Below are 22,350 nucleotides of genomic sequence, written 5' to 3'. Positions count from 1 at the left end.
TTTACCCGAAAAAATTAAATCATATCAAATCATTGACAGAAAATGACTGATATAGGTACCATTTTCATCTTTTGATTTATTGTTCTCGATCGGAGTCAACCTTCTTTTACCTTATTTACTATACGGCTTGTTCAGATTTAATACGGTACGACGTTATGTATTAAGTAATTGGCATTAAAGTTTTTCATTGAAACCTTGAACATTCAACTTACAGCGTCTGCTAGGAGTTGGAAGCAGAGACTCTATTTTAAGTTCTGCATACTTCTTAAAGAACTTATAGTTTTTCCTCTACTTATTTATTGATTCTTATGAATTATGTTTAGTACATTATTGGAGTAGATATTTTTCTTTATATCCTGAAAAGGTGAAATCGATTGTTTACTTAGGTACTTTTGAAATTTTTAATAAAGTTACCGTATCAAAAAAGTTTATAGTTACTTATTTAAAGTAAAGCATGAAATATGAGTTTTAACCCGAATGTCACTATTTTCCTACCAAGTCTGTTCTAGCCTTTATACTTTTCATATCAAACAATCTCAAAAATTAAACATACCTTATTTCCATACACGCAAGACAAACAGAAACATACACACATCCATTCTGAACCTTACTTCTTAAAACATAAGGAGCAAATTCGCTTGTACCACCAAGTCTTACGCAAGCAGCTGTTCTTAATTAGAATCTTATTGCCTTGATAATAAAGTTACAATTTCCTTGCCAACTAGGGGTATACCCAGGTTGGCAGTTTAACTTAATTGAGTTTACTTGGTGCTAAAAAAAACTAAGTGAAAGGGTTATGTTCCTCCCTACATTTAAAGTGATTCAGGTACAAACTGCCCTCGTATTAACCTATAAAATAGACGTCTAGAATTTAGATAGACTAGTAAGTTGAGAAAGCAAACCAAAATAAGTTCAGTTGTTAAATTTTTGGTCATATTATACGTATTTTAAGCTAGCTAATTTAGGCAATCCATCTATTTTTTCTTCAGTCTGCCCCTATGCATCATGTATGCATGCCACAGTTAGATAGAGAAAGCCGTAATATAGATATATGCCTTGGGATTTAGGGATATACTTATATCTGAAATATCAATCTTCGGCATTTAAGACGGCGCAATGGTCACTATGCCGGACTGCCGAACCGGTTATTTACTGAACCGAACCGAACCTGAGGTCCCGGGTTCGATTCCCGGTTCGGTCAACATTTGTGTGATTAGCATGCTTGTTGGTCGTGGTCTGGGTGTTATAATATGTATTTATAAATATGTTAATGTTAATTAATAACTTACCATGGGGCTATATTAAAAAAAAGTACCTATATTCCTCGGATTCAGAAAACCATAGTCAACGCTAAATGTATCTTTTCACTGAAAGGTAAATTGAAAAGATACTTTTCCTTATTACAAGAAGCCTTCTCCCACCTACAGTTTCTCATTAATGAAGAGAAGCATATTAATTAATTACCGACGCTAATTACTTATTATATAGGTATACGATATGACGATATTACTGCTATAAGGAATAATAAGTAGAACCTGACGTATTTGCGTAATTAAATCTTATTAATTTCATGATCCTAATGAACAGTACTAAAAAGGAAGAAGAAGCCAATAAGTGTGACAACCAGTCTTATCTACGGGTATTGGGTTGCCCGGGTAACTAGCTTGAGAAGGTCAGATAGGCAGTCGCTCCTTGTAACACTCTGGTACTCAGCATTTAGTTAGACTGGAAGCCGACCCCAACATAGTTGGGAAATGATTTGAAAATGTTTTCATATTATAGTTCGGCCATTCAGAGAATGCGTTCCTGACACGTCGCGATTGAACTGACGACGTAACTTTGCAATGGCGTTGCAGTTACGATAAAAATATTTTTGCTGGTTGTTTACCGTTTTAACAATTGAGGAGCATTAAAACAACATTATTATATCAATAATCAATGAATGTTATTACGTCGTCAGTTCAATCGCGACGTGTCAGGAACGCATTCTCTGAATGGCCGAACTATAGTTTTTGTTATTTCGAAAGTTGCATGATGTTGACAAAAATTAGCAATAACCGGCTTATGTCAACGTACTTAGGTACCTAGGTTCAACAGAATATTTTTTTTTTGCGAAAAGGCACCTACAACCATAGTGCCAAAATATAAAAATCACCAATTATCCGAAATGAGACCTTGAGTCCCACACATTAAAGTACATAATAAAATAAATGATGATAAGACCATAACGTGCTTGTTTTCGGCAGAAAATCTAGTTATCTCGGAAAGCTACGTTAAGTCTAGATATTAAGGGATTTGTTCTAGATTACTGTTTTTGTTTGCGGTGATTAGAGATAGGATTTGCAAATCTTTCAAGATTCATTAACATTACTTACTGGAATATTAAGGGACACCTGATTAGGATTTGCTTCTGAAGTATAATAAAAACTAAGGACATTGAGTTAGCAAAAATTGGGATAAATAGGATAGCACTTGGATAAAATAACAACACTTATCTATTGGTATATCAAACTCCAACCAAATGTATCCAGGCATTTTATAGTGAAAATGGCACGAAGAACATCAATGATTCAATATGTCCAGTGATCCAAATTATCCTTACTAAGTAATACATCATTTTGATCAAAATCTACGCAACAATTGAAAATGAACTCTTCAATAATTTGGAAACCAAATCACCCTATAGAACCCAAAGCCCTAGCATCCGTTATTGAACATTTACAAAGCAAGATTTAGAGTCGACACCTGTATCGACATATTCACTATCGAAGTAATAATTTATCGATAATTTGGTAGAGCTCGGCTAGTGGCGCACCATTTGGTATTGTGGTGCTATTGTTTCAATTTCAACGCAATGGTATAGGTACGTAATAAAGTACCACTAGTGAGACTGGTTTGAGAATATTGTAAATTTTCTTGAAATATTTGGACTGTTGAAGGATTATTTTGTCTAACCTTTGTAAATGGCCTCGTTGAGATTAATATATACTTTACTAATATTATGGAGTTTTTTTTAATCACTGTTTTCTTTGTTTGTAACAGATAAACTCAAAAACAGACCGATTTTTTAAATTCTTTCACCATTAGAAAGCTACATTATCTGCGAGTGACACAGGTTATATTTTATACTGGTACGAGCAGTAGTTCCCACAGGACGCGGGGTTAATCCGTGGGAAAACGACTAGTTTTTCCTTTTCTTTTTCATAAACTTGACGTAGGTAATAAAAAGTACAGTGACACACAAAATTAATAAAATCTTAAAGTCATTCGGGCGTAGGAATGAAATATGGAGCAGAAGACATCTGGCCATTTTGGCATAGATGGCAAACGACTTGGCAAACTTTGGCACGTTGCCAACTGGAGCGAAAATGTCATTGCTAGTACATAACTAAGTACTCCTTTTCAGGCCCGCCGTAAGCGGGCGTGCAGCGCGTGCACAGCACGCGGGCGGCACGTCCTAGGGGGCGGCAAATCTAGCGAGTTATCACGTAATATTTAAAAAATACAATATATTTTTACCAATGATTTGATTTCAATATTTCCGAACACAGCAATAGCGCTAAGAATATTACTTACACTGCCGGTTTCAATTAGGTACATCTGTTGAAAGGACATTTTCAAAATTAAAGATTCTTAAAATCGATTTAAGATCAACCAGTGGCGTAGCGTGGGGCAAATGCTATTTAGGGGGCGGCAAAATTAAACCAATAAAATTTCAGAAAAAGCCGCCCTAGCTTTGGTCGTCTCCTATCAATTTTGACTGTTTTACCCTTTGCATCCCCAAAAAAATTCGCGCTCGCTGCGCTCGCAGCTCCATGTCAGATATCGCATTTTATCTTTGTTTAATTGTTGAGGCATTCAATTCCGAACAACATTTTTCGCGCACGTCCGTTATGGCTTTTTATGATAATATGTTTACTTCATGAAAACTAAGGAAAAAATCGCGCTCGCTTCGCTCGCGGCTTTTGCACTTCACTTCTGTGCATATCTTACTTTTTGACTTAGCTTTGTTAATTAACAGTGGTTTTTATTTGTTTTGTGTCCTTAGACTAAAAAATTTTCGCGCTCGCTCCGCTCGCGCTTCCTTACATATGAAATGTGCCTTGGAAGTTTTCAATGGGAAACCCACCAAGTAACATATTTTACTGACTTTAAACATTGTTATAGATATTTAAGTGCGTTAGTTTAAGTTAATCACAATCTTTCAATACATAGGGGCCACTTGGGTAATGATTGCACTGCATTGATGCCCTAAGCAATTGCTTAGTTTGCTTATGGGCTAACCCAGGACTGCTTAGGTTACTCTGAACATTTCAAGTAAATAAAAAGTTATGTGTAATGTATGTTATGTATTGCAATAGTTATTTATCCAAAAGTAGGTGGGGTTTCTGCAATCAGAGCGGTGCATGTACATATTTTTTTCTGTTGGACAAGTAAGATGGATATGAATGGGCGGGGAGGGTCCGGACCCCCTGGATCTACCCTCCCCCCCCTTATATATTTTTTGTCAAAACGTATGTAGTCGTAGGGCGGCATAATCAGTTTTGCACGCGGGCGAACAAACAGCTAGCGGCGGGCCTGCTCCTTTTAAGTATCTGGAGAGTTTGTTAGAAATCCTTTATTATTTTGGAAGGCTAAGTGCAGTTATGACTTTTCGAAGTGGTTCTCTACTTATAATGAAATTAAGCAGGGAATTAAAAGTCATATGTGTGAGACGAATAATTAAAATTATACTTTTAGGAATTGTGACGTATGTCATGTATGTACTTACTTATGTAGAAATTCAATACGGGCCCGTATAAAAATTCTTGTTATTTCTTTAAATGGAATATACGTACTTTATATCAGATATTCCACTAATTAGCCTAAAATATTCAACAACCACAAATTCCGAAATAAAAAATTAAAAACACGCAAACATTTTTCTAATTCACCCTGTCATTGTAACAAAGGGATTTTTTCATATTATCAACGAAATGTAGTTCACCCCTCAACCCTATTACAGAAATGGTGACACAAATACCAACATTATATGTAGGTACATATGTGAAAAAATTATAATAAATGAGAAACGCGTTACAACTTTTTCGCGTGACTGTACGTCATGTCAACGCTATAAAGCAAAAGTTTGTAAAACGCGGAAGGAACTTTGAATATTGAACTTGACTTGAAATTGACGTCTGAGATACGGAAAACAAATTGGATAAAAAATGTTAATAAATAAAATACCTAATGTAATTTTTATGTTCGAGAATGAATGACATCTAAAATTCTGATAAAAGGAAAGAACTCGTAGGTGAGAAACGACTCAGTATAATCAAGCTGTATTCTAGAAACCTAATATGTAGTTAATACCTAAAATGAGTCCATCATCATCTGCCTAGCCTTTTCCCAACTATATAGGGGTCATCTTCCAGTCTACCACCCGTAACGATTGCCGAAGATGTTCAAATGAAAGCCGGGACCTACAGTTTATCTTGCCTTCCGAAACGAGCACGTATTGTCCTCCTGGGATGTTTGTTGCGCCACTTCTTCTTCCCAGCAAAAACATATAGGAAGTGGTGAAGGGCGGGCGTTTTGGGGGCTTCGTTCTTGACGTTCGAAAAGTGCTGATTTATCCGCTTAATTTGAATAAACGTTTTTGAGTTGGTTTCTAAGAATTCTTAATCAAGTTTGTATAAAACTAAAGCGCCTACAATTTAAAGGTTATTCCTGGCGTAATTACAACAATTCATTGCTACATGCAATCGCTTAGGCGTTTAGCTTTACCGCCAAGGTCACTTCTAATCGATTTCAGTATTTTCAGTTGAAACACCAGTGTTTATGCCTGCTAAATGGTGATTATAGCCAAGTATGAGGTACCTATTTGTAGCTTTTAAAGTACAATATAACTAAGGAGTATTAAACCTATGTAGGCCTTTGTTAGGTGCCAAGAAAAAACCGGCCAAGTGCGAGTCGGACTCGAGCACGAAGGGTTCCGTACCATTATTTATAAAACGGACAAAAAATCACGTTTGTTGTATGGGAGCCCCCCAAAATATTTATTTAATTCTAGTTTTCTAAATTTGTTCATCTGTGAAAATTTCAGCACTAACTATCACGGTTCATGAGATACAGCCTGGTGACAGACGGACGGACGGACTGAGTAGCGAAAACAATAGGGTCCCGTTCACCCTTTGGGTACGGAACCCTAAAAAGTAGGTACAATACTAAATGTTAAGCTAAAGAGTTGTCAGTTTGCTTAATCAATCAAATCTCAAGACATCCCCCAAGTAGCATTCGGGGTTCTATATAAGATGTCTAGTCGTTCACATGTACTCTACAAGCTGTGTATGTCAGCTGTACATGAGCTGTATAGCTTGCTATAATGCTTTTATTGAACCAGTTTGGGCACAAATTAGACAGCCTTAAGTTCACTATGGCTGTACATTAGAAGTATAATAGCATTATAATAGCAGTTTAAGTAGTAACATCGGACTTAAGGCTGACTTACGGCACTATATGGAACGCAGTGTGAACCATTCAACGTGCATGAGTGTAATAAAGAGTAATAAGTGGCTAAATACACAGCCTGCACAGTTAAAATCGGACAAAAGTACTCCAGTAAGCTACCTTAAATTCACTTGTGTCCTAAATTATTTCCACATTTTAATATATTAGTTTGACAATTGTAAGGAGTGCATGGATTCGGGGCAAACTAACTCCGGCGGATTATTATTATAAAATAACACGCGGTAGTACCTGTTTTATATACTATATCATGTTAATGCCATGGGAATGCAACTTTATCGTGAAATGTATACATATTGACAATTAAAATTTTCACGCGCCTCTGTAAAAACGCTTTATTCATTTTGAAATGTTTAAAACTGGCTGAGAGGAAAATTTACATCTTCAGTTTTTGATATTTTATTGGCATTATAATTATACTACGGTAATTAATTTTAACATGAAACCAAAACTCATTCGCTCTATCTGCGCATTTTGTGATAAATCTGCATTAATCTTGTAGATTTATTTGGTAAATATTTTAGGTTACGTAGCACAAAATGGTGGAAATGAAATACGGCTATGTGAACTGTTATATAGCCCTTCTAACAGCCAACAGTCCACATGTGAATCATTTAAACACCTCTGTACAGATAGTAAAAAAAAGGTTATTTTAAGTATCACAAACAAGTCCTAATACAGCTACTGGCTGTATAACAGTCTAAGACAAGTAGACATAACAGCCTTTGGCTTTATAAATGACCAGAAGTGTTCTATTAAACTGATAGCTCTATAACATCGAACAAGTAGGCCGTTAAATAGCGGTTGCCGTATCTCTACCCTACTATAATGCTCTTAGTCAGAAAGCTGACTAAAGGATAGTTGTTAGAGTATTATAACACCCATAACCGTATAAAAGTATTACTCTACACTCCTGTAAGTCCCTTAGACAGGCATAGGTGTAATTAATTACAATAATGCAGCTAATACATCACGAGTGAACTGTAGTAATGCTTTAAGTTCACCTGTGAACTAAATGTGTACTCTTAAATGGAACAAAATGCTACTTGGGCCTGGTCCTTTGAAAGTCTATCAATGTAAGATAATAATTAGATTTATCTATTTAGATTTTTAGCATGTGCTGAGTACACATTTTAGAACACACGTGCTTTTAAATCTACTCAATAATAAAAAAGTTAACTTTAAAAATCATCCAAGTTTCCTAGCTTACTTAGATATATTATTTCTACAAGTGCATCTTCATATCAAACCCTTGACCTCGAAGTCTCTCCAGACATCAGAACTAAGCAGTCGGCTGAGATCGTTAAGTTCACGTCTTCATATGACAGACTCGAGTACACACTTCATATTCTAATAACGTTAAATGTACCTAGTATTTATAGTCACGGAGATATCTAGATGTTCTCTAAAATGTTAGTAGGATTTTGCTGAGAGACTTATATCTGTAATACTCAGACTATGAAATTCTGAATTGACAATCAACATTTTTAACTTACAACTTTTTTCATGTTCTTCTATTCGGCATCTCGATAAAAATTATATCGCAAACCTGGATAAAATGTGGGGATTCCCATTAGAGAAAGAGTTTTTCTGTTCGGTTTCGGTTCAACAGTTTCGGAGACTTACTACAATTCCTCTTTTTATTAGATCACATAGGTATCCCACTGGGCAACATTAGAAGATATTATCATCATCATAATCTCAGCCATAGGACGTCCACTGCTAAACATAGGCCTCCCCCTTAGATCTCCACAGATACCTGTTAGAGGCGACCTGCATCCAACGGCGGATCCAGGGGGTAGGTCACAAGGTCATGACCCCCCCCTGGGCCAGGTTCAGGACCTAAGAGGACCAATAATTGAAATGGTTAAACACGATGTTTTCAGTTTTTGTTATAAGTATAAGATAATTTTTATTCCGAGTGAATAGGTAGATACCTACATAGTTACAGGTAGAGTAGTTTTGCTGAAGAATTCGTGCTCGCAACGCTCGCTCTCTATTCTTTATTTATTCTTTATCCGTACCCAAAAGGAGGAAACGGGACCCTGTTACTAAGAATCCGCTGTCCGGGTTGTCTACATTACATGCTGTATCTCATGCAGGGCCGTCTTAACCTATGGTGCAGGGTGTGCGAATAACCCGGGCGCCTCGGTCTCAGGGGCGCCGTGGGACGCCCCACCACCAGGAAATTTCGAAGAAATTACACCCGTTCGATAAGGAAGTTCCACATTGTATCATGATACTGACAAAAAAGTCGCCTTCGCTTTGTTGGATCGATCATTTCGATTATTTTTAACTTTTAACATCCTCCAACTAAATGAAAAAATTCTAGTAAATGACTATGTCTGTACTGTATTTCTAATTATTTATTATTTTTAATGACGCGCCGAATCAACGAACACAAATGGCACTCGCTCTAATCCCGGTTCCTTTTTATTTGTACGTAATTCCCAGTCTGATTTGTGAGTCTTCAAACAAATAATTTAAAAAAGTTCGCGCTCGCTGCGCTCGCGGCTACTTGTTGTTTTACAATGTATTTAATCAGGTGCTTTTGTGTCGTAGGCTCAAAAAATTTCGGGCTCGCTTCGCTCGCGCAATATCATATATACCTTGCCTTGATAAATTCATAAGTCAAATATAACAAAAAAAAATATTAATGGAGTCCTCAAAAACAAAACAGTTTGCGCTTCCGACTGCTTGTTACTTTACAGCGCTTTTTAAAACTTATGAACTTTTTGTGTCCCAAAATTAAAAAATTTGCGCGCTCGCTTCGCTCGCGCTAATTTTTACAATAACGTAGTCCTGTCTCGACTTTCATAACTTAAATCTGGCCAACAGTTTGAGCCTACAATGATACGGAAACATTTTTATAAGTCCTTTACCTACCAAAAAAGTGACTTTCGTTCGAACGTTCTTTTTTATATTCCTTTTGATTTTGAGTAGTACATATTGTATGTACTACTCAAAATCTTTCAATAGATACATAGGTGGCGCTTGGGTGATGATTGCACCGAGGCGCTACATGAGCTAGAGACGGCCCTGATCTCATGAACCATGATTTTCCCCTGTGCCCTTCAATTGAAGTTTTCACAGAAAATGTTTTACTGTTGCTGCAATAAAAAAAACGTACGCGCCCTTTTCTACGTACACAATACTTTTCAAACGTCTTCAACCTGAAAAAATTCTCGCGCTTGCTATGATCGCACTTTCTTGTATTTGTGGTGTCTATTTGTTATACAGCAAGAAAGCGTTTTCATCTACTTTTAGTCCTCGAACTGAAAAAAAAATTTCGCGCTCGCTTCGCTCGCGCTTTTTTCAATTTCACGTCTGTGATTCTGTCCAAGAAATCGAGTTCGCTCAGCTCGGACCATTTTCTACATAAAAACACTTTTTTAACCTTAGTCCTCGACCTGAACAAAAATTTTCGCGCTCGCTTCGCTCGCGCTTTTTTGTTTAACACGTGTGTGTAGTATAAATACGAGAAATTGCGCTCACTCTGCTCGGGCCATTTTCTACATGAAAACACTTTTTTTCACATTCGTAAAAATTTCGAGCTCGCTACGATCGCGCTTATTGTATTTATACTACTACTTTTAATATTAACAGATCTATACGCTACAATATAATATTTTTTGCGACTTGACCACGACTGTGTGACCCCCTCCTGGTGCCGAAGCTGGATCCGCCCTTGTGTGTGACCCCCTCCTGGTGCCGAAGCTGGATCCGCCCTTGCCTGCATCCAGCGTCTTCCGGCGACCTTTATGAGGTCGTCTGTCCACCTTGTTGGTGGACGTCCTACGCTGCGCTTGCTTGTTGCTTAAAATATTATCACGTGAATATAATTACCAGGCATCACGTGTTCCGAAGTTGGTTTTCCGAAGTATTTTATCAGAATAAGCCTTAATTTATTTCCAATGGTTAAAATATTAAAAATGTATTAAAAGTTAATTGTTTGATAACGTGACGTCGCTTATCAGTCTATAGTTTATATTTAATGTCGAAAGCATTAAACAGATTTTGAAAATACTTATATAGTTATTTGTTGTCAACGCTAGTTGGCAGGTTTGATATCTAACTACTAGTTTAAAAGACGATGCCTTTTAATGGACAATACGATCAACGCTTACATATCTAGATATACCTAATTGACTTTCAGGCTTTTAGAACAACGTACTTAAAAGATATAATAGTTATAAGGAATTTCAGCTACAGCTTTTGCTCCAAGGTAATTTTTCAGCAACGACAGGGATATTGGTCACCTGTCAACTAAAATACTCGACGGACAAAACGATTCATTAAACATTCTAGTTACTAATAAAACCACAATTGTTACTCACTTCCTTTCAAAACCGAATTATTGATTTCTTGAATGAAACAAGTCTTCAATTAGGAATAAAAACATAATAAATAATGTGTAATATACATATATTAAACATAATACATAGGTAATCCACTGACTGATAGGTGCTTAGCAACAAGTCTTGTGTCGAGAAAAGTTTTAGGCCGCTGCCTCGAATTTTGCGGGCAGCGGGGCGGCAGCGGCGGCGGCGCGGGCGGTCACCGTTTGACTGGAGCTCACCGCTCGTTGCCCGCTCCCCGCGACGCTGTATTCGAGGGCCGGTCCATTTGATTATACGCGTAAGATCCTGCCGCTCCCGCGCCGCCGCCGCTGCCGCCTCGCTGCCCGCAAAATTCGAGGCAGCGGCCTTATAAGTTTCACTAGCTTCTGCCAGCGGTTTCACCCGCATCCCGTGGGAACCTCTGCACGAACGCGGATAAAAATTAGCCTTCCTCGATAAATGGGCTATCTAATACTGAAATAATTTTTCAAATCGGACCAGTAGTTCCTGAGATTAGCGCGTTCAAACAAACAAACTCTTCAGCTTTATAATATTAGTATAGATTAAATTTTAACACTCTGCTGAATGTATGAATAAAGGCAGGTGATAATATCAACTTAACCTTTGCCAGGGTCTTACAATAAAGGGCGATTTACTATTTTACAAATAACGTTTCCTCTGTAGATCAATTAGCATAAAAAATCGTGATGTTATATTAAACATCTTCAATTTCTTCTGCATCGCTCGTTGAACAAACACTCAGAAACACTTTAAACTTCTATATTTAGATTTTATGATCGTACAAATATTTAGTTGACGTGGTATCGAAAGATATTTGACGAAAGATAAGGAGAAAAAATATGTATGTTTATTTAGAAACATAATTTTGTATAATGATTACCTATGTCAATAGCCAGTCTTTATTTAGCAACAATTTTAGCGGCTATTCCCCGAATTTGGACACATTCATCACAAAAAATAAGTAATGATTGTAGGCTGGCGTCTCAGAAATGTCAAGCTACTTGGCCCAATTCTAGCACTAAATACACAACAAAGTAATAACCGAATTACTAAGAAGAATAAGCGAGGTGACCCTTTAATTTCACCTCTACGCCCACACACTCACACTAACAAAATAATCAATGTAATAACTACGCACACACTCATACAATATGACGTAGCAATCACACCAGTGGAATAAGAAACGTAAACACTGGCCACTGCAAAAAAAACGAAAAAATAAACACAGAAGATTCGCAAAATCCTTGAAAACAAGATTCCATTTTTAAACTGTCTTATGAGTAAATTATATAATCTGTGCGATGACCTCATTGATAAGTAGCGAGGGCTGATAATGCCGATACAGTCAGGCTTGCACAGATAGAAAACAAACACGCATCGTTATTCATTCGTTCACCGGCGGCCGACGCAGGCGCACGCGTCATTTGAAAAAAGAACTTCCATGTGTACCTAGCCATGTTTGCGTACGCTTTGTTTGTGTTGCTAGTTGCGTACGCGCATGGTTTGCAAGTGAGCACTATTGAAGGCACGGTGGAAGGCGGTAAGGCGTCAGATGGAGATTATTATGCTTTCTACGGTATACCCTACGCTGGGTGGACGACTGGGCGAAGCCGGTTTAAGGTAAGATAACCTAAAATTACTTAATCATTCTAGTCACCTTGTTTAGATACCTATTAATAGTATTTAATAGCACCCCTTGTACGGGTATCTACATCCAATTTATCATTGTTATCGATTCAAATTGTTGCCATATTAGATACACCTACCTTCCCTGAATTTTCAATGACGTATTTGTGTACACTTTTTATTAGACAGTGGAATATAACCCATTGAGACTTTTTTATAAGACGGACTGATCACGACCACCTAAAAATAGACGGTTTGTTTACATAATTTAGTGTTTACTATGATGGTAGCGTCTATTTTATACCGAGTATTTTGCTATAGGTCTGATTCAATCAAAGCCAGATGTAGGTAGGTAATTCTATACATTATGACTTATTTTAATGTGTGAGCAATTATTGGCCAGTAAGAATGCAATCTGAGTAAATCCCTGTGCAAATTGTGCAATCACGATCAACCGTCATCGTTGATCACCTAGCGTAATGTTGAATTACAAACTTCTTGTATGAACCTTTGTGATCATTCTATTTCCCTGGTGACTAATGACCTATTTCTATGAGCAAGCGACGACGCGTTTCGTATTTAAATAATTCTGTCTGTCTATCAGGCTTTCTCGCCAAAACTACTAAACCGATTTAAATGGGTAGATAGTCTATAAAAGCCTGAGAAAAGACATTTTTAAGCAACTTTTAACTCTGTTGCTGAAAGTGGTTCCTTCAGGGCGTAATGAAACCGCGGCGGTAAATTAATATTTCAACATTAACGCCTACTTTGTAACACCTACTTTGATGATGCGTTTTGGCGTTTTTCCAATAATACTTCTTCGAATACAAAGAACAGAAAATTACACTATCGGGAAGCTACACTATCTGCGAGTGACATACTTACTCTAATTTTTATTCGAGTTCGGGAAGCATATTCCCGGGATATGAGTGAAACGGCGGTAATCCGAAAGTTTTTGAATATTTCAGGAGATGTTATTTTTGACACAACAAAAATCTTGCCAAGATTATAAGTTAGTTAATTAAGTACCCATTTAACTCTTAAGTTGATCGTGATTCGTTAATTAAAGGCTTAAATAATTAGCTAATTTTAGATACCCTCACCTTGTCGTAATGAGGATATTCTCATTTGTAATATTGGTATAATAACTTGTCACGAGACTTTCAAGGAAACCTATAGTAGGAATTCTATTATACCTACATTAGAATTATCTTTTGTCACAATATAGGAAATAAGTAGCACGATTTCTAATAAATCATCATCAGCCATTTATTGCCCGTTTGTAAAGTGCAGGCCTCGTCTCGTATACCTTCATATATAGAAGGAATGAGCGTTAATCACCTTGCTCAAGGAAAGGCGAATTCAAATCTCTAAATCTGGCTTTCCTCAAGATCCTTCACCCTTAGTTATTAGTTTCCAAGAGATAGGTACTAAACTAAAACATAGAAAAGTTACATTGATACACTTGAGTATACGTATTGGTTAAGGGTATTGGGGTGCCCGGGTAAACTGGATTGAGGAGGTCAGATAGGCAGTCGCTGCTTTTAAAACACTGGTACTCTGCTGCATCCATTTATGATGACATTGGTATACTTGAATATGTTCATGAAACATCAAACAATTATTCCTGACAATAACATTTAACCGATAGAACCTACCAATGCACCGGAACGCAAGTTCGATACCAATTTCAAAAATTAATCACCAAACATACTCGTCAGCCTTATTACTAACACCATAGACTTGATAATGCAATAACAAGGCGATTCTCCTGAGGTGTTTGTAACTAGCGTGGTTTCTGTTGTATAGCTTTTCAACTTTATAAACTACAAAATAGAGTTGATAATGCAATGGCAAGGATACACCTGAGGTGCTTGCTAGAGTATGTTCCTGTTAAATGTAACTTTTTCAACCTTGTGTACTAAAGAATAAGGTTGATAATCCAGTGGAAATGATACTCCTGAGGTGTTTGGTAAGGTAAATGTAGCTTTGATTTGTGTCAACGCAATTAGTGGTGGGAATGCGTGAAATTCTGCTGTTGATGGCAGAATATCAGGATATTATGGCTCTGATGGGCTTTTGAATTAGCTGTAGGTGCCAATTTTAGGCCATTCAAGCGTCATAGATGAGGATAAGTTGCCTATAATGCTTACATTACATTAACTGCATTGTTGTAATATGTATGTGGGTATGTAGGTTCTGCACCCAGTTAAAAAGTAGCATATGCCATTTCTAAGGTTTCTAGCAAGACTATCTGTGTACCAAAATTATATGTCTGTTATTTAGTTAACGCGTAATAGCATTACAGTTACCTGGCAACCAATACCATTATCTTATATATTGATAAAATAACTATTAGAGTAACTATTTAATAATCTATACTATTTAATAATTAGTGCAACCAATGAGGTTTTTATTTATCAGTCACACCTCCAATTAAACTTCTTAATTTAATGCATTTTTAATTGTGTTAATCTAACAATTAAATAGTAATTATGGTTAATTCGGAACTGATACGAAAAGAAAAACCGGTAAAAAACAATTAGTAATGATCATTAGACGAATCCTTTATTTTACATGCTTGAATGACTCCTTTATATTATGCTGGCCTGGTACTTATTAACTATGACAATGTATTTGATGTCGTTAGCAAAGTCAACCAACGTATAAGGTAGGTAGTTGTTAGACTGAACTTAAAGTATCATCTGCCCAGCCTTTTCCCAACTAATATTGGTCTTCCAGTCTAAAAGGATGCAGATGTAGTCGGCTTCCAGTCTAATTGGATGCAGCTGAGTACCAGTATTTTATAAGGAGCGGCTGCCTATCTGACCTCCTCAACCCAGTAAGCCGGCCAATACCAATTGGTGAGACTGGCTGTCAGAGTAATCTGGCTTCTGCATACCCGTAACGAATGCCATAGTATTCAAAGACAGCCGGGACCTACAGTTTATCATGCCTGAACTTAAAGTATGTCATTTTACAATAACATGAATTAAATGATATCAACATTGATACATTTTATCGAGTCGGCATTAGATTAAAAATGAGTCACTATCAGATCGAGAAATTGTTGACATAATAAACTTTCATTTAAAGTAAACTTCTGCCATAGCTAGACTGAATGGTATTTGTACATCTTCCAGTATATTCTTACACAAATCCAATTATGTTGGAAAACCATACTACTGTCAAAGATATTATTCATCACTATTTTCACCACTGATTCCCATCTCGACAAAAGACACCATTTATCTCAAAGAAGGAATTAAAAAAATACAAATTAAATACTTTGGACACATTAACAGCAGACAAGGCACCGTTTAGTAGTATTTACAAAGACTGTATTTGAAAATCGATCCCGTAGTTTACTTCCAGAGAATTCTAAGAACAATTAAGGCAGGCAATTAAAGAAAAACTCTCACGAAATTTTCTTGACAATAGTTACCCACTTACTGGCAATCATGTGTTTAACAACACTAGAGTACAAATGAATCGATAAAACTCTAAAGACGGTATAAACGTTTGTTATCGATGCCGTAACAAAGTTGTTTGCGCCCACTATCAGTGAAATGGCGGTCACGCCTTAACGTTATCTTATTTTGATCGTTGTGTTGTGTGTTTTCCAGGCGCCTGTTCTACCTTCGTGGTATCCAGGAGTCTTCCACGCTACTGAGAACACCGTGATCTGCGCACAGCCAACGACCAGAGGTCTCGTCGGGTCAGAAAACTGCCTCACAGTTAACGTTTTCACGAAAAATGTTACAAACCCGAAACCAGTCATCGTTTGGATCAACGCCGAAGAGTACACCAATACAAACACTGAAGTATTCTCATATAGAAAACTAGTGGAAAATAATGTTGTTTTTGTGACTATGAACTTTAGACTATCGATTTTCGGATTCCTTTGCTTGAACGTTCAAGAAGCACCGGGTAACGCCGGTTTGAAAGACATAATTCAAGGATTGAAATGGGTCAAGGACAATATTGGCAACTTTGGAGGGGATCCCAAGAACGTTATTCTTATGGGTCACGCGTCTGGAGCAGCGATGGTGGACTTGATAACACTGTCACCTCAAAGTGAAGGCCTCGTGCATAAAGCTATTATTCTAAGTGGATCAAGTCTGGCCCCATGGGCAGTATCTTACGATCCTATCCAGTCCGCACAATTAGTGGGAGATAAACTTGGTTACGGAGGCAAGGCAAGAGATGACTTGGCAAAACATCTAGTCAAAACTGATATTAACCTTTTAAATACGGCCTTGGACGATTTCAAATATTTCAATAACACACCGCAATTTGCACCATGTATCGAAGATCCCAAAATAAATCCTAACTTCACAGTTCTTTCTGACGCTCCTATCAACATTTTAAGATCTGGAAAATACCCTCAAATTCCCGTCATTTATGGATACACAAATAGGGAAGGAACAATGAGAGCAGCGCAGGCAGACTATGGAAACTGGTTGAACTACATGCAGACAAACTTCACCAATTTCCTTCAAGTGGATATGGACTTCGGTAAAAATAGAACAGCTGTAGCGGCCGCCATCCGTGACTACTACTTCGCTAGCAAGGCGATCAGCATGGAAACTATTGAAGACTTCCTAGATTACGAAGGAGACACTCTTGTGCTGGTGTCTGTAATCAAAGCAGCTAAGGAAAGGGCTTTAACCTCTAAGAGTGAGGTCAGATTGTTGGAGTTCAGTTATTTGGGCACCATGAACTCTCACTGGGTGCACAATCAGATTCCTTTGAGTGGAGCCAAACATGGAGCCTTCCTCAACTTTTTGTTTGGTTATGATCTACGTCCCGTTGATGAAGCTGTCAGCAAGTCGATCGTGAAGCGTTTCGTTGATTTCGCCTACAACTGGTAAGCACTAATTTTCAATAAGTTTTCGGCTATAAAAATCATGTCTGAAACATTTGTTAGCAATTTGAAATTATGATAATATCCAAATCCTAAATACTCCGTTAAAATAATATCTTTTGATGATACCATTTAAAGCCTTTCCGAAATCCATATGCAGTTTCTACAATAATCTTATTTTATTTTTTCAGGAACAACGCGACTGCCAGTGCGGGTAACATCGTCAACGTCAATTTAGTCAACGCGACAGCGACTGTCAATTCCACCAGCACCAACACGACAGCCAACATTGCTGGGACCAATGTTACTTCTTCTGCAGCAATGAGTAATGGAACTTCTATTACCAATGGAACTGTTGTTGCCAATAATACAAATAATGCCATCCCTGTAACTAAAGGCAATGATTGGCCACCAGTTAGGCCGAACCTTACCAACTACCTCTTTTATGGAGGTAATGGGGCTCCTACTATTAACAATGGTTTTATCTACGTTGAAGAGGCAAGATTTAACCCTCATGTGCAAAGAATGTCTTTCTGGGACAATCTTTATGCTAAGTATTATGTTGCTCCTACTTTAGCTAGTTCTTCTAGTGTTACAATTAGTTGTTTTATATCTGTTGTACTTTGTGAGTTAGTTGTTCTTTTGTTTTAAATATTGGAAAATTGGTCACCAATGTTGGTAACAAATGTTTTTGTTTTTAATGTTATGAAGGTTCTACTTTTAATGAGAATACGTAGGTAATGGATGCTATTATCACCAATAGTTAACCAGACCTCTGTATTAATAAGTATTATGTCAGTTCTTTTAACTGTGTAAAGAATCAAATCGAATTTACTTACTGTAAAAGAATAAACTATGTGGTGTCGCCATAAATGTACAATATTATACATACAGTATTTTAATAAAAACGTGAACGTACCTTTTCAGTTTAAGGCATTTTTTTTAAGAACGAGAAAATAAGGCATTCTATAAAATGTACCTAATTGAGTGCAATTTAAGGTCCTAGAATGCAATAGGTATAGCAATTTTATATCGTTTTAAAACTAAACGCCATATCTACAGTATTTTATTTAGATTATTTTTTATAAGACTTTTGATGCATTTTTGTGATGGTAATTAAATATACATGTGAGAGAAATAATGCGTCTGCGTGATAATGACTTATTAATGTTAATTGAGTATTTTACCAATTTAGATATTTTATTGAAGATATTATAAACAAATTAAATTGTTATTTAATAACGATAGCTGTTGGGTTACAGCCTTAAGACTGGGTACACCGTCCTATTGGTATTTATCGAAGATTACATAATTTTATGAAGGAAATCCATCAATCCTATCTATTAAATTTTATGTGATAGACTATCTTTACGATAAATTGTAGATCGTAATTTTAATTCGTTCACACAAACGATATATTGTCAATATACAAACCTCTTTTCGTAGAATGTTAGGCCTGATATATTTTTGAGGTACACAAAAATGTTACAAAACCTTTTTTATAAAACAATTAGATGAATGTTTAAGGTACAGTAGCAGAAATATGATAAACTGATAAGTTATCCTCTATTGCAGTCAAAATGTATAAATGAAAACCTAATTTTAACATTTTAAATAAAATTAATAGCTTAGGCTTATTTTCAGATTTCTATTATTGTATTAAGTTATTGTTATTAAAATAAAATATACGAATGCAGAAAATAATTTTTTCACTCACGAATATTTAGTTGGTACTTACGGAGGATGTGTAGAAATTAGCAGAAATAAATGAAATTTCCCAACTTACCTGTAAAAAAAAAACATATTTTTTAAATAATTAAAAAAACAGCGACAGTTCACAGTCTCAGGTCCTACTAATCAGATGGCCAGACCTTTTATTTGGTGAGTAGGTAATCACCAAAATGACCCTTGCCGTGGTCTGCCATTTGGTCAATCGTAAATATATTATTTTTCGCTTTTTTTTAATAAAAAAAGCGTATTGAATCTTAGTTGGATATCAATCGTATGTCGCTTAAGTAAAATTAGGAGACTCAAGCCCCAGGAGTATAAAGTGCGCAATACTTAAAGCTACGATTACGCTTCACTCTGCTCGTCTCCGCTTTGGAGTCAAGGCCTTGTCTTAGAAGCTTAAAAGTAACACTACGAAGTCTATGTACCGACAGTATAACCTTTTCACTTAGCTCTCACGCGTCCTCCGTCCCTTTAAAAGTAAATTGTTTTGTTTTCAGCGACGCAAAGTGCGAGGTAATGGTCCGCAACGGTCTTATTTCGAGTCTAGACTGAAATACAGGGCACGACGGGGCCGTTTAGACAATCGGTGTCTAAGTTTTTATCACGTTTTGTACAAATTGAGAATGTTTTCTGCTGTCCTGAGATATTTTTAGGCCAGCTGGTTCTGTTTGTTATAGGCTGTCAAATATTTTCCGAGCGTTCTTCTGTCTTTTATAATCGTTTTGGTGTTAGGCTAGAGCAGCGGTTCCCGAATTCTTTTGGCTTCGGAACCCTTTTCGTTTCACCATTTTTCGGCGGAACCTTAGCTTTAGTAAGAAGTAAGCTAAAGACGTAAATTCACTAAGGTACCTACGGCTCGTGGCGTGGTAGCGCACCAAATGGTCATATGGTTAGAGACATATTCAGTATACTCAGGCATAGCATGGCTATCTGCCACACGGGCCAGAAAACAATTTAGCCGCCCTTGACTTTGTATATTACGTAAATAGTTTTATGTTTGAAGACTGACAAAGTAAACGTAAAAAGAAATAGATTGGGTTTGTACAGGTGAGAGGCGAGCGAGCGCGATTTTTTTTTTCTAAAAGAAGCAGTTCCAAGCACCCGCTAGCATTGAAAGACATTCAGTGATAGCCGGTATCGCGAGCGAAGCGAGCGCAATTTTTTTTTAGTTTAAGTACCTACACAAAATAAACAAAACCACTGTAAATTAATAAGATCTCAAAAAGTACAATATCCACACAAAAAAGCAAATGCAAATGAATAAGAAGCAGCTAGCGAAGAAAGCGCTATTGCTTTTTCTGAACCACAGGAATATAAAATAAACATCAAGGGAAACCTCGACGGAAGAGCGCGAAATTTTTTCGGTGTTGGTTACCTAAGCAATTAAACGAACACAAAAACATCACACGTAACATGGAGTCGCGAGCGAAGCGAGCGCGAAATTTTCGGATTCGAGGAGGTGCAAAAATTGAAAATAATGTCACTTTTTTATTCATGGTAAAAATAGCCACTCACTGGAAATACTCGTATGAAGTGTCATTTCACGTCCTGTCAAATGTATGAAAACGTATAATACTGGCGATGAAATAAGCCCAAAAAATGCGGTGAATTTTGGCCGCCTCGCTACCTATTTTTGCCGATTGCCGAAGACCTGGAGGTGTTAAGTTAATCTACAATTTGTAAAAAACGGAATTAAATTATCTGCTCCCGTGGCCTTCCCCCGCCACTTGTCGCGAACTCGTACCTACACTCCCGAGTGGTACCCACCTACATGGTGCCTAAATGGAATTTTGGAATGCAATATTTAAAACAATTTAATTGAAAATGAATAATAATTTAATATTGTCAAAAGTGAAACGATTTACCATATGGAAATCTTGAATTTTCCACGGAACCCCTGAGGGCCCGTCACGGAACCTCAGGGTTCCGCGGAACCCCATTTGGGAACCGCTGGGCTAGAGGGTTGTTATTAAATGTATGTATAGATAGTTCAACTCAGATTTGCGCGCGGCCCTATGTGTGCGTCGGCTTGTAAATATACAACTTTCATTCGTGTGACAGTGACGTCGTCCGAGCATGACGTGTTCTTATCGCTTTTTGTTATGGGTACAGTCGTTTACGAAAAAGTCTATAGTTCGGCCATTCAGAGAATGCGTTCCTGACACGTCGCGATTGAACTGACGACGTAACTTTGCAATGGCGTTGCAGTTACGATAAAAATATTTTTGCTGGTTGTTTACCGTTTTAACAATTGAGGAGCATTAAAACAACATTATTATATCAATAATCAATGAATGTTATTACGTCGTCAGTTCAATCGCGACGTGTCAGGAACGCATTCTCTGAATGGCCGAACTATAGTTCTTCACGGAGAAAATGTTTAAGGAGTCAGGTAGCGTTTCAAAAAATGAAACAACATTCAAAGCTTTTTATTATTACATTTTACAGTTTTTAATTATTTTCTCATAAGTTTTTTCAAATTGACGTTGACAGTATCTAAGAAATAAATGAGGTGAAATATCTAAGATGAATTAAATACTCCTTACATATTTTCTAGATCTCGGGGTACGCGGACAATAAATAAAAGTGTGGACTAAGAATTTAAAAAGACGTATAATCTAGTATAATAATGTAAACAAAATGTGTGGGGAATTTTAAAAAATAATATTGCTTCGCATAATGTCGACCAAAATAAGACGGAAATAATGAAACTCATAAATGAACGTTTAAGTCATATTGATGAAGGGGTGTTGGGTAATACTTGTCGACATGTACAAAAGAAAAAAGAAAAATACTTTAGACATTTTGACATGGAGTCAAAATTTATAATTTACCTCGGTGAGAGTAGCGAATCCGAAAATTCATCATTTGATTTTTCAAGTAGCGATTCAGAATCATTATAAATAAATAAACATTAAATTACGTAATAACTGTTTTTCTTTAAACAGCCGTAACCCCTAAATAACTGTATTTGTACCCGACTGTACCTCTTGTCACGCACACAAAGTCACTGTGTATGTACAAGGGTTACCCACACATAAGGCCGCGCGCAAGACTGAGTTGAACTAACTATACTAACTGCCGCTCGTAGTTTTACCTACGTCCCGAAGGAACTATTACCAGCAAATTAATCAAAAATAGCGTAGGTTTAATTCTGATAAATAAGCAAAGTGCAGCCAAGATTCATCAAAATTCATCCCGTAGTTTTTTATTGAAATAACAAACAACTAGGATTTAAACTATAAAAAGCAGACT

General features: G+C 36.8%; 2 protein-coding genes across 10 annotated transcripts in view; one reads left to right on the top strand and one right to left on the bottom strand.

The window, feature by feature from the left end:
- Positions 1-22,350, bottom strand: part of LOC124638100 (transient receptor potential cation channel trpm) — a 248,595-nt gene that overhangs the window by 170,110 nt on the left and 56,135 nt on the right. The gene's annotated exons all lie outside the window — the stretch shown is intronic.
- On the top strand, positions 12,241-19,065 carry LOC124638101 (venom carboxylesterase-6-like). Its single transcript, XM_047174953.1, has 3 exons — positions 12,241-12,491; positions 16,124-17,367; positions 17,556-19,065. The coding sequence occupies exons 1-3, from the start codon at positions 12,327-12,329 to the stop codon at positions 18,013-18,015; spliced, it is 1,869 nt and encodes a 622-aa protein (XP_047030909.1). The 5' UTR covers positions 12,241-12,326; the 3' UTR covers positions 18,016-19,065.

The sequence above is a fragment of the Helicoverpa zea genome, chromosome 17 (assembly GCF_022581195.2).
Source record: "Helicoverpa zea isolate HzStark_Cry1AcR chromosome 17, ilHelZeax1.1, whole genome shotgun sequence".
Taxonomy (NCBI): Eukaryota; Metazoa; Arthropoda; class Insecta; order Lepidoptera; family Noctuidae; genus Helicoverpa; species Helicoverpa zea.
The sequence above is the reverse complement of the archived record's forward strand: the minus strand, read 5'-3'. Positions and strand labels throughout refer to the sequence as shown.

What these genes read in the sequence shown, in the direction of transcription:
- LOC124638101 (XM_047174953.1), top strand. Translation starts at nt 12,327, where the DNA reads ATGTTTGCGTACGCTTTGTTTGTGTTGCTAGTTGCGTACGCGCATGGT. An exon ending in CTGGGCGAAGCCGGTTTAAG is followed by an intron (nt 12,492 to 16,123) that starts GTAAGATAACCT and finishes TGTGTTTTCCAG; the next exon opens with GCGCCTGTTCTACCTTCGTG. An exon ending in GTTGATTTCGCCTACAACTG is followed by an intron (nt 17,368 to 17,555) that starts GTAAGCACTAAT and finishes TTATTTTTTCAG; the next exon opens with GAACAACGCGACTGCCAGTG.